At 35.9% G+C, this 17,282-nt stretch overlaps 1 protein-coding gene across 1 annotated transcript in view; it reads left to right on the top strand.

Moving 5' to 3' along the window:
* Window positions 1-17,282, top strand: part of LOC140226673 (uncharacterized) — a 125,391-nt gene that overhangs the window by 92,604 nt on the left and 15,505 nt on the right. The window contains exons 10-12 of the mRNA XM_072307113.1: window positions 3,038-3,125; window positions 15,858-16,025; window positions 16,616-16,783. Coding sequence (XP_072163214.1) covers window positions 3,038-3,125; window positions 15,858-16,025; window positions 16,616-16,783 — 424 coding nt within the window. The remainder of the gene's footprint in view (window positions 1-3,037; window positions 3,126-15,857; window positions 16,026-16,615; window positions 16,784-17,282) is intronic.

The following is a 17,282-nucleotide window of genomic DNA, read 5'->3' on the forward strand; positions in this document are numbered from 1 at the left end:
CTTGATAATTAATTAAACCAGTAACTATGGTTATCATTTTCGAATACTATAATTATCAGTTAAACGTTCGACTTACTGGACTGCACCCAATTACATCTCTTTTAAATTGTTGACCACGGAATGAAACAACAATTGTGTAACAGATATTTTTTGGATGATATCTAGATGTCGCCAGCCAATCTTAGTTTCACACTTAATTTATGATAAACAAACGAAGAGTTTGGTCGCAAAAACCGATAAGTCCATATTTGCCAAATGGAGATATTTGCGATTAAAGGTCAAGAAAAATAAAGAGAATAATAAGAAAATGTTTGCTTCTTTTGACCATAACTTCAAAAATGTACCTTTATATGTAGTGACCAATATATCATTTAAAAAGGTATTATTTTGTACTTTATGACAGAGACCGTACTTCAAAATCTTCAAAAATGGACTTATCGGTTTTTGTGAACAAACTCTTTAAACATTATGATATCAAATAAACCTGAGAATTCAATCGTCAGCAGATTTAGTGCACTTGGCGGCGGAGCATATTTCGTATGTTCTAAGAAAATGTGGGCGGAGTAATTGTCGATGGATCAGATGTATCTTCGAAGAAAATGGCGGCGGGGCAATTGTCGGCGGAGCATATGTCGGAGGAGCAATTTTCGGTGGAACAAATGTCGCGGAGGATTTGTCGGGGAGCATTTGTCGCAATTTTCGGAGCAATTGTAGGCGGAGCATATGTCATGTCACATATATGTCACATATGTTGACAGAATTGTATTCATTTTTAGCGATCCCACACTATAAACTCTTCAAAACAATGAAATTCTTTTGAGAAAATGGCGAAATCAGGCAACGACAATGAGTTTTGTTCAAAAAGGCGAGAAATCATGTTCTCTTTTGTTTCAAAGGGTGGTATATAAATCCAGCACGATCAAATCAAAAACCCGTGCATTCGCTTGACCGCACTTTCATCCAAGAGTCAATCCAGGCTGGATAATTCTGTCTATTTAGCTTTTGCAGGCTACCCAAATACTACTATTACTTGATATTTGACTGTAAAATGGCAATATTGTGCATATAGTTTCCTTGGAGAGATGGAGGAAAAGTGAGAATTCATAGAGAGAACAAATTATTCAAGAAATATACACAAATTGACGAAAATAATAACTGAAGCAACATTCATTTGCTTTAAATAATCGTGGTAAAAGTTTTGTTCCCCAAAGTGCTAAGTCATCAAAATGAGCTAATATATTAATTAATAATTCAATTATATTCAATTTAGCTCATTTATTTTATTCTTCTTTTTTTCCAACAAAACATAACACAAGATAAACCAGGAATTACGTCATAAACAGAAACATTTGCCTTCACAATAGATAAATGATACCGATAAACATAAGAGCGCATACTGGCAAAATATGATGCAAAGTCATGCTTCATTTAAAAAAAAAAAGGAATTGAGAGGTCCACTAAAAAGCAAAGCTTCTATATTGTGAACCACTCATAAAACATATGAATTACTTATTTTCAAACATTTGTCTCAAATATGATATACGACAGAAGGGGACAAAACAGGAGACACACAACAACATGACACAACTTGCCATAATAGATGAAAAGAATGGAAGGGAAAAAAAAGAAAAAAGAGAGAATGAGATAATGTTCACACGCTGAACAAGGGAAATGGAACAGGGGATTGAAGAAAATGGGCTTCATAGAGTTGGTGCTGCATGTAGCTGTGCAAGGATTGTGATGACTACTTCATCATAACAAGCCAACCAAGACATGTTGACCTTTCAAAGGCACAGTTTCTTTATCTTGTGATGGGGTACTTTTAAGGGCCACAAAATCCTTGCATGAAAACACAAAGAACCATGTGAAAAAAAAAAAAAAAACTCACTATTAAAAGTAGACTTAGCACCTTTTGGAAAGTAACTTTTCGTTTCGTGTATGTGACCCTGCACCACACAACAACAACAACAAAAAAGTCGCCAGACATGGATTTTTAGTTAAGGGCAGATGCTAGGGCAGACTCTAAGCTTTAAAATAATGTATAAATCAATTCAAATAGACTCCGCTAACCTACCTAAATACTGGAAAGAAAGCACACACTCTGGAAAAGTGTGAACTGAGAAAAGAGGCTCTGAAGTACACGGTCTATTCAAGCGCTTAAACTTCACCTAGCTGTGATAGCTTTGCCATGAAAGGGACAAAACACAGGATGTAATTCACTGGAGCAGCAACAATGAAGGGATTATCAGATTAAACTGAAACTAGGCATGTTCTATTCACACATTCTGCAAATGACTAATGCTAACTTTTAAAGCAGTAGCGTCATCCTTTCAAAAGTTATTAGACTTGAAAGTCAAGAGTGTGCAAAGAATTTGAACACATGAAAAGCGGCCTCTAAGTCACACCAGTCCTGCTCATTCTATTCTTCCCAGAAAAGTATTATAGAAAAACTGCTAAAAACACACTTTCCCATTCATGTTAAGATACCAAACTGAAGAGTAATGTACAAGAAGGTTAGCTCTTTCAGAAAAATATGAAAAACTCAAGATTGACTTGGTTGAACCACTTCATCTTTTTTGAGTCCTCACTTAAAATCAAGGGGTGCGACTTTTTGTTTGGTTTGCGGTGCAAGGTCACATATATATTCTATATAAAAGTATCGTTTATCTATGTCGTTGGCAGATAGCTGACAAAATTGCAATTACAAGAACAGTACACCAAAGTCTACAATTCGTTTTCCAAATATGCATTTTCACTAAAAATGAAGATATTTAAATGATGAAGGTGCATTTTATTTTTGAGAGCTTTTATGTCACTATATGTTACTGTTCAGGTCACTTTTTTACGTTCGGTTAATTGTGTATAAGAGAAAAGCGATAATTTCGTTCTATGAAATTGTTTTCCTAGTTTTTGATTTGTTTTTTTTTTTTTTACACAATGATAATTGTGATGCTGTTTAGCTATCAGTAACTACAACAAAAGGATCTGCAGATTGGGGTGAAGCATCAATGGCCTTCACTGAGATGATCTTCAAAACGCCAAACCTTCGGGTGTTGGAACTCCACGGCGTTAACCTCACAGATGGTTTCTTTTCCGCTGTTAAATCATCAGCATCAAAGATACAGGTATCTCATGCTGTATTTGAAGAATTTGAATTTGAATTTCTATAACTGTACCCATTATGTCAATTTGATGTATTTGAGATAAAAGCTGTAAATAAAAAAGAACAATTAAAACGTGTGATATGTTTCTTCAGTTTCTTCAGCAATTTACCTGTCTATGTGAGAATGCTTTTATCACAAACAAATTTTGTTTTTCTCTATTCGATTGAAATGGCACTTATATTACATGATCGCTGCGTTTTGTAGTACAATACCCCCCTCCCTTGGGCAAATGGATTTTTATATCAAAAGGACGCCCTGTATCTATGCTAATAATCCTTCATTTGCATATTTCGTGGAAATTTATATGAAATGAAATAAAACCCCTTAACTATCTCATCCCAGACAAATAAGCAGCTCGATAGAAACATTTGTGAAGAAAAAGGGAAAAAGTGAAATATTGGAGGATGTATTGAGGCTGTATAATCAAAGTCATCCAATTTGCATTTATAATGGAAATAAGTAATGTGGAAACATTAATTTCCAAGCTTAACTGATGCATTTTATGATGCAAACAACCAGCCGACTTATTTGAAAAATTTAGTATCATTAAGAAAGTGTAAAAGAATGCATCAAATATCAGTACTGCATTTCCGTATAAAGATAAAGTCCTAAATGGATTAGCTCCCTCTTATTGATGCCCGATGGCTACTAGGCATCAAGTCCCATAGGAAACCATATATTCTCTCCTGCCAATTGTTCATTTCCATAACTAGAACAGAACACGCAAAAACGTACATTTTTCCAATTTTGCTTGTTCCCGGTTCAACAACCTTCAGGTTTCTAACAAGAAATTGCACTAAACATTTAGCAGTAAGAACCAAAGTGATACAGTAAACAGCAGAAACAAATGTATATTAACTGTCATTTGCACGTCGTCATGATAAAGAGCTGAGTTTAGATTTACTTATCTAATTTGTCTATTAAAGTTTTCGAGACAAAGGTTTAGATTTTGATATTCGACCTTGCCTTTGATAGCTTCTTACTGCTCTAATCTTTCATCTTTGCATCACTTTTTCATCTGTGTAGATATCGTATTTTTATGTTTCCACATATTCATTCACATTTTTTTTTGTCGTAATATGTGACTTTATTAGCAATATGTGATATTTGTAACAGTGCTCACTTAAAGATGACTGCCTTGTTCACCTATCTAAATAAATCAATGATTGCATTAATAAATTTCTATGCATTAGGATGTGGCCAAAAAAGTTTGATTTGGTATAAACACAAGGTCTGTATACCTGGCCCCCACGAGGGAAAGTAGTAACTGCATATCTGCTGAGCTGAGATAAATGCTATTTTGTGTTTTTTTGCAGATTCTTTAAAAACACAGAAACATGCAAAAATAATTTTGTGGTATTATTATGCACTATACCTAGTTGTCTAGCAATACCTAGGAAAAAAAATTATGTTTCCGTTATTTTTTACATGTTATCTGCTGTTTTCCCCTTGGAAAAAAAGCGTAACTGCACATGTCACATGACCATAGTGAGGAGAATTGTTCACCACCAGCTTATAAAGTTCTTCTACTTTCTGGTTAGTCTAGATCTATAAGATCTAGGACCTAACGTTAGACCTAGACTAGGTCTTGTCACTTCTAGGAATGTAAGCGTACAGTAGTGCTGCAAAATTTATGCGCATGCAGCACGCATATTCTGCACTCTGAGCGCGCTCAGTCTGCCAGCTTTGCTAGTCTCCAGAAAGAAACATTTTCTACAACTTGTCATTATTATGATTCCCTGCGTGCAGAGTCAAGTTACTGGTGAAACAATCTTTTTATATCTAACATGTAATTGGTATATTTATGGATCTGAGCAGTGAATGTACTAAAAGTGAATGTACTAAAAACTATGTGTCGATATACTGTTTGTTATAAATGACATGTACATGATCCTATCTGATGTAACGGAATTAAGCAGAAATAAATCAAATCAAATCAAATCAAATCTACTCCCTAAATCATAGAAGAAACTGCTGTTTATATTGCTTTAAAAATTGATAGAATTTTTTTTAAGGTATTAGGAAAAAATATACAGGAAGGACTACAGAGTGTGAATGAGTAGACTAAATTGTTAGTTTCTGCTTTCTTCCGTAGGTTTTGTTAGTTACTGCTTTTTTCCGTGGGGAAACTTGCAAAGCTGAATCAACTGGATACAGTTATTGCTTTTTGCAAAAGTGAAAAAGTGCATATTTGGTCACTTTCAATTTTTTTTTTTTGTGTGTGCAAAACTTACCTATTCACATTAAAGAGCAAAGGGTAAACTATTCATTTTTGCAAAAAGTAAAATTCGTAAAAATGTCAGTTACTGCTTTTTTCCGTGTAGTGGAGCGGCATAGCCGAACAATTGTGCATTTTGTGATAAAAGCACCAAAATTCGCACACAGGTTGACAATCACGTTCAGATTAAATTCAGATATTGGGCCATCGTAAATAGCGCCCTCAAGGTCCATGGCAGCCATTTTTCAAAATGGTTGCCATAAATGCCATGTTTTTGTAAAATTTGCAAATTTTAGGAGAGAAAAGTCAATAAGATTTTGGTTACAAATGGAAAATTACATTCAAATTAAATCTAGAAAACGGGCCATCGGAAATAGCGCCCTCAACGGCCATTGCAGCCATTTTTTTTTCAAAATGGCCACCATAAATGTCATTTTTTCGAAAAATTTGCTAGTTTCAGAAGAGAAAGCCAGTAAGATTTTGCAAGCAAGTGGAAAATTACATTCAAAATAAATTTAGATATTTGGCCATTGTTAATTGCGCCCTCAACGTCCATAACACCCATTTTTCTAGATGGCTGTCTAATGTGCCACTTTTTCGATGATTTTGCAAATTTCAGAAGGGAAAAATTAATAAGATTTTGCCCATGAATGTTAATTACATTCAAAATAAATCTAGATATTGGGCCATCGGAAATTGCGCCCTCAACGGCCATGGTAGCCATTTTTTTCAAAATGGCCGCCTTAAATGCGTTTTTTGTTAATAATTACAAATTTCAGAAGGGAAAGCCATTTTTTTGTCAAACAAGCGGGAAATTAGATCCAAAATAAATCCAGATATTGGGCAATTGAAAATTGCGCTCTCGTTGTCTTTGGCAGCCATTTGTTTTAATGGGCACCATAAGTGACTCTTTTTCATTTAAAAAGAAATGCTAATTTCAAAAGGAAAAAAAATGGGAAATGACATTTAAAATAAATCTGGATATAAGGTTATCGGAAATTGCGCCCTTAACGGTCATGACAGCCATTTTTTCAAAATGGCCGCCATAAATGCTATATTTTCGACAAGATTTACTAAAATCAGAAGGGAAAGCCAACGAGATTTTGCAAACAGTTTGGAAATTACATTCAAAAGTAAACATATTGGGCCATTGCAAATTGCCCCCTCAATGGCCATTCCAGCGATTTTTCAAAATGGCCACCATGAATGTTTTTTTTTTTCGTAAAGTGTTGCAGACATCAGAAAATCCACAAAGGTGGAAAATTACATTCAAACTGAATTTGATAATAGGTCATCCAAAAGTGCACCCTCAACAGCCATTGTAGCAGCCAAGTTTCAAAACAGCGGCCATGGATGCCCCCTCCTTTTTTTTTTCTTTTGCAAAAATTTGCTGATGTTAGAAGGAAAGGTCAATAAGACTTTGTAAACAAGTTGAAAATTATGCTCACAAATAAATTTAAGTATAAGGTCTTCTTAGAAGGCGCCCTCAAGGGCCATGCTTACCACTATAGATGTCCGCTTCTTTTTTTCCTTCTTTTTTTATGAATTGCTCATTTCAGAGATAAAATCAATAAAATTTGTACATATGTTGAAAGTCATATTCAAAAGAAAATAATATATGAGGTCATTACAAATGGCACCATCCACGACCATGACCACCATTTTCCAAATGGCCACTATAGTTGCTATTTATTTCTTGAAAATATGATAATGCCAGAAGAAGACAATTCAATTTCTTGTGCAAATTGACAAAAGACATTCAAATGAACTCAGGTTCGAATTTAAATTTGAAATGAAGATATTGAGCATCCATTTAAACATAGTCCTCAAGGGCTATGGCAGCTCTTTGTCAAAATGGCTTCCACATACTCTTTTTTATTAGCTTATTCCAGAAGAAGAAAGCAATAGACTACTGCTAAACAGCCATAATATCTAATGCAATGTGGTGTTAAAAGAAATTTAAATTAAAAAAAAAAGTTTCATTGATGAGTTAGTTCTAAATTCATGTTTTCAGTTTAGTTCTAATTGCAGTATTTCGCGTGTGACGGCTAACAGTATATGGATATCAAATGCCTGTTTTTATGGAAGCATAACAAGTAAATTAACTTTTTTTTTTTCGCAAAATGAAAGGCCATTTTTTTCGTATCTGTCTTAAGAATATTTAGGAAGTTACATTTTAGAATAGATACACGTCATAATTATCCATATATTCAACGATATGGTGTTTCTGTCAAAGTTAATGAATGGCGCCAGTATCCCTGGATATTTATATTACTCTTTTTCGGAAAATTTTCATGCTTGCCACCTAAGATATGCATTCATCATTGGTGAGATATAATCGTTAAGCATTTGCCTTGTTTATTTTAGTTGTTCCTCAGTTGATTTCTTTAACATCATATTTCAGATTATAGAATGTCTGTGAGTATTCTACTGTCTTCTCCTTCTGAAGTTAAGCACATTTTCAAGACAAAAAAAAAGAAGAAGAGGGTATTGAAGCCATTTTGACAAATAGCTGAAATAGCCATTGAGAACTCAGCTTATGATGGCTCAATGTCTAAACTTCTTTTTATGTAATTGTCAACTTGAGCAAAAAATGTTTATTGTCTTCTTCCGGCATTAGGACATCTTCATAAAAGAAAAGTGGCATCTATGACAGCTATTTTGGAAAATGGTTGCAATTACTATTATAAGCAATTTTTTTCTTCTTAAAAATTTGCGAACGAACAATTTCTAGAGTTAATGCAATCAAGATATATTGCTTGATTTCAAACATGATTTTCAATTTATGTACACATTTGTCGACTTTTCTTTCTGAAATTACCATTTTGTCAAACAAAATGATTATGACAATGGCAGCCATTTTGGAATTTCTAAATTTATTTTGAATGTTATTTCCCACACGTTTGCAAAATCTTATTGTTCTCCCTTCTGAAATTTGTAAATTTTTAACAAAAAATGGCATTTATGGCAGCCATTTTGGAAAAAATGGCTACCATGGCCGCTGGGGGCGCTATTCACGATGGCCCAATATCCGAATTTATTTCAAATGTCATTGTCAACATGTGTGCGAAATTTGGTGCTTTTATCATAAAATGCACAATTCCTCTAATTTTTTAAGCTATGCCGCTTCACTAGTGGGGGGGGGGGCAGATACATGCGAACTGAACTGTGGTCATGATGCGAACAATATGATGGGCCTGCGTAAAAGCATTAGCTTGTACAGCCGGATGTCCCGTGATAAATCAGATTAGGGGAAGTTTATAGGTCCTATATAGGCTACGCTACAGTAGGTACTGTTATGTAGGCGTTGATACTGAGGTAAGAGATAGGTACAAAATAACACATGTGCACGCCAAAAAGTACCTTTCCGAAGCTGTCTTTATTTCGTACTGCGCAGGCGCAGCATGTACTGAAGACGTGTCAGTGCGTGACACGTGACCTGTACTGTACTTCATAATATCTATCAAGTACCCTACACAGTAGCCCAGAATAGTCCCCCTCCCATATGACTCTACTTAGCTGAAAATACAAACGTGCTAATTTATTTTGCAATGGGAAAAGTACTTGACAGAGATACCAAACCTAACCCTAACACCAAAGCGATTTGCAAAGGAAGCATATTTCTGTATAGTACGCAAAACAGATGACCAAATCACAAAAACCAGTCATTTTATCCTGTACTGGGTCTGGTACAGTAGCCATAAAGTACCCCTCCCCCAACATATCATGATATCATTTAGATGAAAAGATTAATGGGTTTTTTTTTTCGGTTTGATAGAAGGTTCATTCAATTTTCAGAAAAACCCTCGCTATCGCACAGTCTGTCTGTCAAAATTGTAACTTGTGCGTTCAAATTTGTGCATGTGGCTTTCGAATTCGTAAAACTGGTACTCAATATTTTTTTTTTTTAAGATGAGAACATTTTAACGTGTCTTTCTATGTGACTTTTTGTTTCATCCATATACTGTTAAGCAGCAAAAGTATCATACTTTTTACATTGTATAACTCGAGTTGGTTGTTATATACGGAATGACACCCGTGAACATGGAGGACGTGTGATTTCTTGAGCTCCGCCACCACCATTTCTCTGGCTTTTCAAGCAAGCATATTCGACTTTCTTCTCATGCTCCGTCCTCACCTTACTGCTCTCGTCCATGTCCTAACTCCAGAATCTTATTTTTAGTGACATGTCCTCATGGAAAAATCGTATAATCTGAGGCGAAAATCTACAGCTCAAGAAGCAATGGCTACGCAGAGTCAACGCCCCAAGACACCAGCGCAACCTGCGGCCGATACGTGTATGCCAGTCAGCAGTGAGAAGGATGCGTTCACACTCGCAGACATCATGAAGTCACTTCAGGACTTGGAAAAAAAGAGTCCGTGCAAAGTTGGATCAATGCACTCTGATTTGACTGTCCTCAACAAGAAAGTTCAAGATCTTGAGAGTGCAGTTCAGGATAATTCTGATCGTGTTCTGAACATTAAAAAGCAGCACATCCCTGAAGTGGAAGAACGACTTAGACGCAAGATTCTGGAGCTAGAAAACAAAATGGTCGCCGCTGAAATCTACCAACGCAAATCAAACCTTCTCTTCTACGGAGTAAAGTCTACGCCCAACGCGAATGTCGACAAAGTGGTGAGCGATGTCTTCTTATACCTGGGCCTGAGCACGGAGGAGGCTAAGGCTGTCTGCCTCGTCAATGTACATCGCCTACAACAGCGTGCCGATGATGACAGACCCCCGCCAATTATCGCGAAGTTTGTCTACATGGCTGAACGCAACCGCATTCTAGCAGCATTCGACTCCCCTCGAAAGCAGAACGCCAACACTACAAGCGACATGGCTCGGATGACGGTGAGAACCGACCTTCCACCTGCCCTGAAAGTCAAGCGCAGTCAGCTAGCGAAAGTGGCCTACAAGATGAGCAGGGAGAAGAATCTGTCGATAAAAATATTTGTCACAGGTATAGAAGTAGTGTTAGTTCAGGCGCAACCTCCGGTTCACTCAGTAATGTCGTGGAATAGATTTTTTTTTTTTCAATGTACAATGCATACATATGTATGCACTTACTGTTGTGTTTCGTAGCCGTTTTTGAAACGATGTTCAAGTTCACATTCCTATCAATGCTTCAGTTCCTGTCAAAACATGTCCGTGAATTCAGCTATGTCATTTACCCTTTTGACACAGTTTGTAATGCATATAGTGCTATGCATATACAAGGTCAATCATCCCTAGCGGTATGCGTGAGTCACCCGAGCGAGTTATTCCATGTACGCCATTTGTTATGTAATTACACACACACGTTTTTCTTTCATCTGGCGAGGTACTTTATTCAGCTCTGTTTCCCTGATTCACCTATCATGAATGTCTTTCAAATCCGAAGGTTTACTCCTACATCATGGTAACTAATGGAGAGAGCAGTGACTTAATGACCAGTCGTATGGGCATGCATTATTATGGTGATGATAATGAGATCTCTGATTCCGATGTTATAAAAAGGTTAAACAAACAAACTCCAGAATTTGACTTGTCTTATGATGAAAATGATACATTACTGCGAGGTAGAGGTTCCGACTATATTTCCCCTCAGGACATATGTACACGTGATTTTTTCAAGATGGAGAAGAACTATTCTATTCTTCATTTCAATATACGAAGTTTGTATAAGAAACTTGATCAACTGAAGACATTTTTGAATTTACACAATATGGATTTTTCTGTTATAGGTTTGTGCGAAACGTGGCTGTCTGACGTGTCATCTCCCCTAGTTCATTTGGATGGATATTCTCTTGTGTTTAATAATAGAGTAAATAAACATGGAGGGGGTGTCGCTCTTTATGTTCAGAAAGGATTCAATTTTGATTTGATTCAGAATTTATGTCATATGACTGAAGATTTTGAACGCATATTTACTGAAATCGACGTACCAGCTGGAAAGAATATTTTGATTGGTGAGATTTTTTTGATGTACTGAATTCCGTATTGAATTCTGAGTCTTTGCATAATAAACATTGTTTTTTAATGGGGGATTTCAATCTTGATTTACTGCAGTATCACGAAAAGCCCTGTTGCCAGGATTTTGTGGACACTATGTTTTCATATGCTTTTACGCCGTGTATAACTAAACCTACCAGAATATTTGATTCAGGGTATACAATTATTGATAATATATTCACTAATATTCATTATCCAACTGATCAAGGTATAATAGTTTCGGATATGTCTGATCATTTCCCAGTGTTTGCTTTCAGTCCATTTATACTAAATCGCTTTAAGCCTGCAAACTGGGAAATGAATTCTACAGCTCGTGTTATGTCTGAACAAAATATTATAAGATTTAAGGAAAGCCTGTTAAATATTGATTGGTCAGTGGTTCTCAATGTGAATGAACCTAATGATGCATATGATAAGTTTGTTGATCTGATCGCTCCTCTTTTCTCTTTTCATTTTCCGATAAGATCACAATTTAGATCAAATTATAAAAATATACCACGATCCCCCTGGATATCGAAATCTTTGTTGAGGTCTATCAATAAGAAAAATAAGCTTTTTTATATATTCAAGTCTCAAAAAACTGATGCTGCAAAAAGCAAATATACTAGTTATCGTAATGTTCTTACTTCTGTTTTGCGTGAGGCAAAAAAGAAATATTTTTCTTCACTGTTTCTTCTCCATGAGAAGGACATTAAATCCACGTGGAAAGTTATTAATAATGTTCTTCAGAAGAAACGAAATAAATCGAATATCCATAATATTTGTGTAAATGACATCGAGTTAAGAGATGATAATGAAATCTCTGAAGCGTTTGATTCATATTTTGTGAAGGTTGGATCTAATTTTGAATAGCTGATGTTATTCCGGAAACGGATATACCTTTTTCTACGTATTTAAGTCATCGCAATAATCAATCTTTGTTTTTTATGCCTGTATTAGAATCCGAAATTGTTGACATTGTAAATAATCTTAAAGCCAAAAAAAGTACTGGTTATGATGGAATTTCTAATTATCTTCTGAAATATGTTATACATGAGATTGTTGTACCTCTCGCCCATATATTTAGTTTGTCATTGCTGAACGGTATAGTGCCTACTAGGATGAAAATCACTAAAGTTATCCCGATATATAAAAAGGGCCGAGAGGACGAAATGGGAAATTATCGACCAATATCGTTATTAACCTCTTTTTCTAAATTACTTGAAAAGATTGTGTACACACGTGTATTCCGATTCTGAAATGACTGTAATGTAAAAGATGAAAATCAATTTGGATTTCGTAAAAAGCATTCCACAATTCATGCTATTTTACTCATGATAGAGAAAATTATCAAAGCGATCGATGCCAAGTGTCATACAGTAGGTATCTTTCTTGACTACTCCAAGGCCTTTGACACAATCAACCATGAAATATTATTACACAAATTACAACACTATGGGATTCGTGGGAGGGCCTTGGAGTGGTTTAGAAGTTACCTTACTGGAAGAACTCAATTTGTTAGTTTGAATAGCCATGTGTCCAGTTCACAGCCTATAACTTGTGGGGTACCGCAAGGATCCCTTTTAGGTCCTTTATTGTTTATTCTTTATATGAATGACTTTCGCAGTTCGTCCTCTCTGCTCTATTTTCTACTTTTTGCCGATGACACCAGTATTTTTTATTCAAATCGAAACCCTCATGTTCTACTGAATACCGTAAATACTGAATTAAAATCAGTATCTAAGTGGATTCAGGCTAATAAATTGTCATTGAATTTGACCAAGACAAAATTTATGGTTTTTAGCAATATAATCAATATTTTACCGGGTAAGTTGGTTGTAAATGACGTAGAATTGAACCAGGTGGAATATATAAAATTTCTTGGTCTCTATATTGATTGTAAGTTGACATGGAAAGTTCATGTTGATTCTTTGCGTAAATTATTATCCAAAAATGTAGGTGTTATGTATAAGTTAAAACAGTTTTTCCTAAACATGTTCTGCATTCATTGTATTCTACTCTATTTTTGCCTTATATAGGTTATGGAATCTTGGCATGGGGAAACTGCTGTACAACTAGACTTAATTCTTTATTATTGATACAGAAAAGAGCTATACGGATAATTAACTTCGCCACATTTTTCGAACACACTAATGTCTTATTCTTTTCGAGTAGAACACTTAAGATCCAGGATTTATATCATTTTAATATCGGGTCATTTATGTATCAATTAAACTCAGGTGGTCTCCCTGATGTGTTTTCTTCGATGTTTGTCAAAAATACTGAAGTTCATTCTTACCCTACTAGACAAAAAGATTATGTTCATCTTTCTTCTGTACGAACCGTATCTGCTTTAAAAACAATAACCACTACAGGACCTAAATTTTGGAATGAGTTGGATAGAGAAATAATCCAATCTCAGTCTCTTTATTCATTTAAACATAAACTTAAACTAGTTTTTCTGAATTCATATCTATAGCTATTCTTCAATCCTCCTCGATATTCTCTGTTCATACTTCACATTACTGACATTATCGATTACGTAACATGTGCCTCGCTCGCGATTTCTGTATTATCTCCTGAACTTCCTTTTTTACACATTTGGTATCTCTGCTATTGTACACTGCATCTGACTTGTACCTCGCTCGGGTGATCACGCAACACTCAAGAAGTCTGTGCCGCGGACATTGTTTTCATTGTTTTCTTTTTTCTTTTTCTTTTTACTTTTTGGCGTTTATATTTCTCCAATTCAGAAATTGTCATTCCTTTAATTACATACCCAAGTAAGAAATAATCTCACATCCGCATCTAGGAATCTACACCCTACAAGCAATGCTTCTATGCAGATTCCTCATATTTCACATGTTTTATTGTCTTATAAGCTGTACGTGACAATTCATCCAGGCTTTTGTATTGTGATGTTTATGTTTTATGTATTTGTTGAAATGTGGAATATGGAACAATAAAAAACAAAAAACAACAAAATATATTAAACGCCCCTTCTCTTTCGTACATGTCATTGTAGGCCTACTTGTACCAGTACAGCAGATTAACTTATCTTCTTATAGTCATGACAGCACAATAGATACAAAAGTATATCTGTAGAAGACAGAGAAAAAAAAATTAAAAAATGAGGTTCATAAACTGGAATTCCTAGAACTTGTCAACCACTCGGAATTAAGCGTTTATAACGGCCAGATAACATGTGGCTACGTGCTTCCTCGGACTCAGTAAGCACATTGAAGAAAAAAAAAAGGTTGCCAAAGTCTCTGAAACGAATACGAACATTTTGGAGTGCTATGATGCTTACAAAACAAAAATCATGATAAAAGAAAATAAGGAAAGACCTAAAAAACAAACATATATGCTAAATTGACTGCAGAGCATGTTAAATTGGATACCAAAAAATCAATTTGAATGAACGAGCGCAGCATATTCGTGAAGACGTGGCTATATTGTTATAAATTTATGATTGAACGGATAGTGAAAGGGTGCTTGTCTTATGAATTTCAGTTGAAAAAAAATGTTATTTACAAATGAGGTTAGAGGTAATGTGAATGTTCCAAAATAAATTAAATTCCGATTGTATGGACAAAGAAGCCGTTCTCGTTCTTGAGCGATGCCTAATGGTTGCGGTCCATTCATTGCGTCTGGCCAGTTAGAACCCTTTTCTATTTACCGTAAACATGTTCACGGTGTGAACGTTATTCAGCAGGCCTATGTAACTGCCAGTCACAAGAACATAAAGTCAACCTGCAGTTAAGCAGACAGACATTTGGCAGGCACTTCCCCCCCCCCGCCCCCCTCGCAGACTGAATGAATTTTGGAAGAAAGACAAAACGATATAAAGGTGACAATATTCCATGTGGCACATAATGATGAATGCATTCTTATCTACTTATTCTACTTTTTTTTTTGTCGTAGCGACTAGGGAGAAATGCCAAAAGTTCTTGTTGCAGCACGAAATTGTGTTCCTGGGACTTTGCAAACATCGCCTGTTTGCGATGCGTCACCTAAGTGCTGGCATTCGATGGATTATTCTGCAGGAGGACAAAATAATTTCATTTTCACGTTTAAAGATTAGGATTTAGTGTACTTCTCTAAATATTCAACTTTCCCACACTGCACTCTTCCAGAATAAGGGTGGATGAAGCCAGTGACTGAAGCCAGGCGGAAAAAAAAAAAAAAACCGGGGAAGTAAGAGTGGTGAAAAAGCCGCCGTCACAGATTGAGGACGACGTGAAAATAGAGGGAAAAGACGTTCTGGATTTTGGGAATGATCGAATGGACGGTTGCTGCCCATGTGTATTGCCTTAAACTGACGTTTCAAGTCCCAGTCCAAGACGTAGAAGCGCAAATAGATGCGGTGGGCCTGACTTCCTCATTCACATCTTTACAATTCAAAATATTTTGGGATGAAACTAATTAATGATTACACGTATATTACGAGGTCTCACTATGATATTTCGAATTATTTTTACCATTCTACTGTGCTTCATAGCTGGAATCAATCAGTCACACTGGAGGACCTCCCCTCTCAGCTTCGGCTTCACGCGCCTACGCAAAGAGTATCTGTACCATGCCAAACCTTCAGACTCTGGAGCTAGTGGATGTCGGTATAACAGGCGATTTTTTCGTCGTCCTCGCCGATTCAGCCTTAGGAGCCAGGGTATCTTATTTTATCCATGATTAATTTCACGTCCTTTTAACGAAAGAGTAAACTTCACGCCCACCTTGTCTACTTTATGAAACAGACGAGGAAGTAATCCAATAAAAGAGTGAATGATAACCATGCGAATGAATTGAAGAAATGGTGCCATGGCCTTTCGGTGTTTCATTATCATTATTCCGACTAACATCAAAAATCGTATTCAACCATTTTCGCATATCCTTATACCTTTCAGAGAAACACGTTTATTTGCATATTTGTTCTCAGTCTATATTATTATCAATACTACGTAACGGTATGTAAGGAGCCTGTCATCAAATTTATTTTTCATTTCCTTTCAAAATGATTGAAACATATTGTGAGGCTACAAATGGGTTGAGGAAGGGGCATAATACAGGAAGCTTTAGATGTCAACCCGACGGAATCCCTATCAGTAGTGCATGGTTTTGGGTTTGTTTGTTTGTTTGGTTTTGGGTGGAGGAATGGGCTCTTGGAGGTTGAGAAGAACGGGGTTATTATTCTTCCCACTACATAGTCTCAATATGGCATTTCATGTCGTTTTCAACCTCCTACTCTTCTCAACGGCATAGCTGCAATCGCTCAGTCACACTAGAGGACCTCCCCTCTCAGCTTCAGCTTCAAAGGCCTACGCCAAAAGTATCTGTATGATGCCAAACCTTCAGACTCTTGAGCTACAAAGTGTGAGCATGGCGGAAGAGTTTTATGTCGCCCTCGCCGCATCAGCATCAACAGCAAAGGTATATCATTTCATATTTTCGTAATATCGTTTCCATTCAAAGCAGAGTACAATTGATATCCAAATCATCTTTTTTTAAGAAAATGTAGAAAATTCATTTCCGCTTCATCTGCGATTACGAAAAAAAAAAATGTATCCAAGGAGTCATACCAAGGAGTAAAAATGTTGTTCCAATCTGAAAAGTGAAAGTTGTTATTATTGATGTTTTTCGAAAATTAGTGACATCGGTACCAATCCAGATAATGGTATTGAGGAAAGGAGACTATGCGTTTTACGATTGTATTACCTTTATGATATTTTAATTCTTTATTTGAAAATATAGTCGAATTTATTAAGTCTAGTCGTTTTTTCTCCTAATTAAAGATACGTAACCATCATGTTCCAAATGCAGAGTTTGTTCGCTAAAACCGATAAGTCCATTTTTTTCAAATGGAGATATTTGCGATTAAAGGTCAAGAAAAATGACGAGAATAATAAGAACAATTTTGCTTCTTTTGACC

This window comes from Diadema setosum, chromosome 3, assembly GCF_964275005.1.
Source record: "Diadema setosum chromosome 3, eeDiaSeto1, whole genome shotgun sequence".
NCBI classification, from domain to species: Eukaryota; Metazoa; Echinodermata; class Echinoidea; order Diadematoida; family Diadematidae; genus Diadema; species Diadema setosum.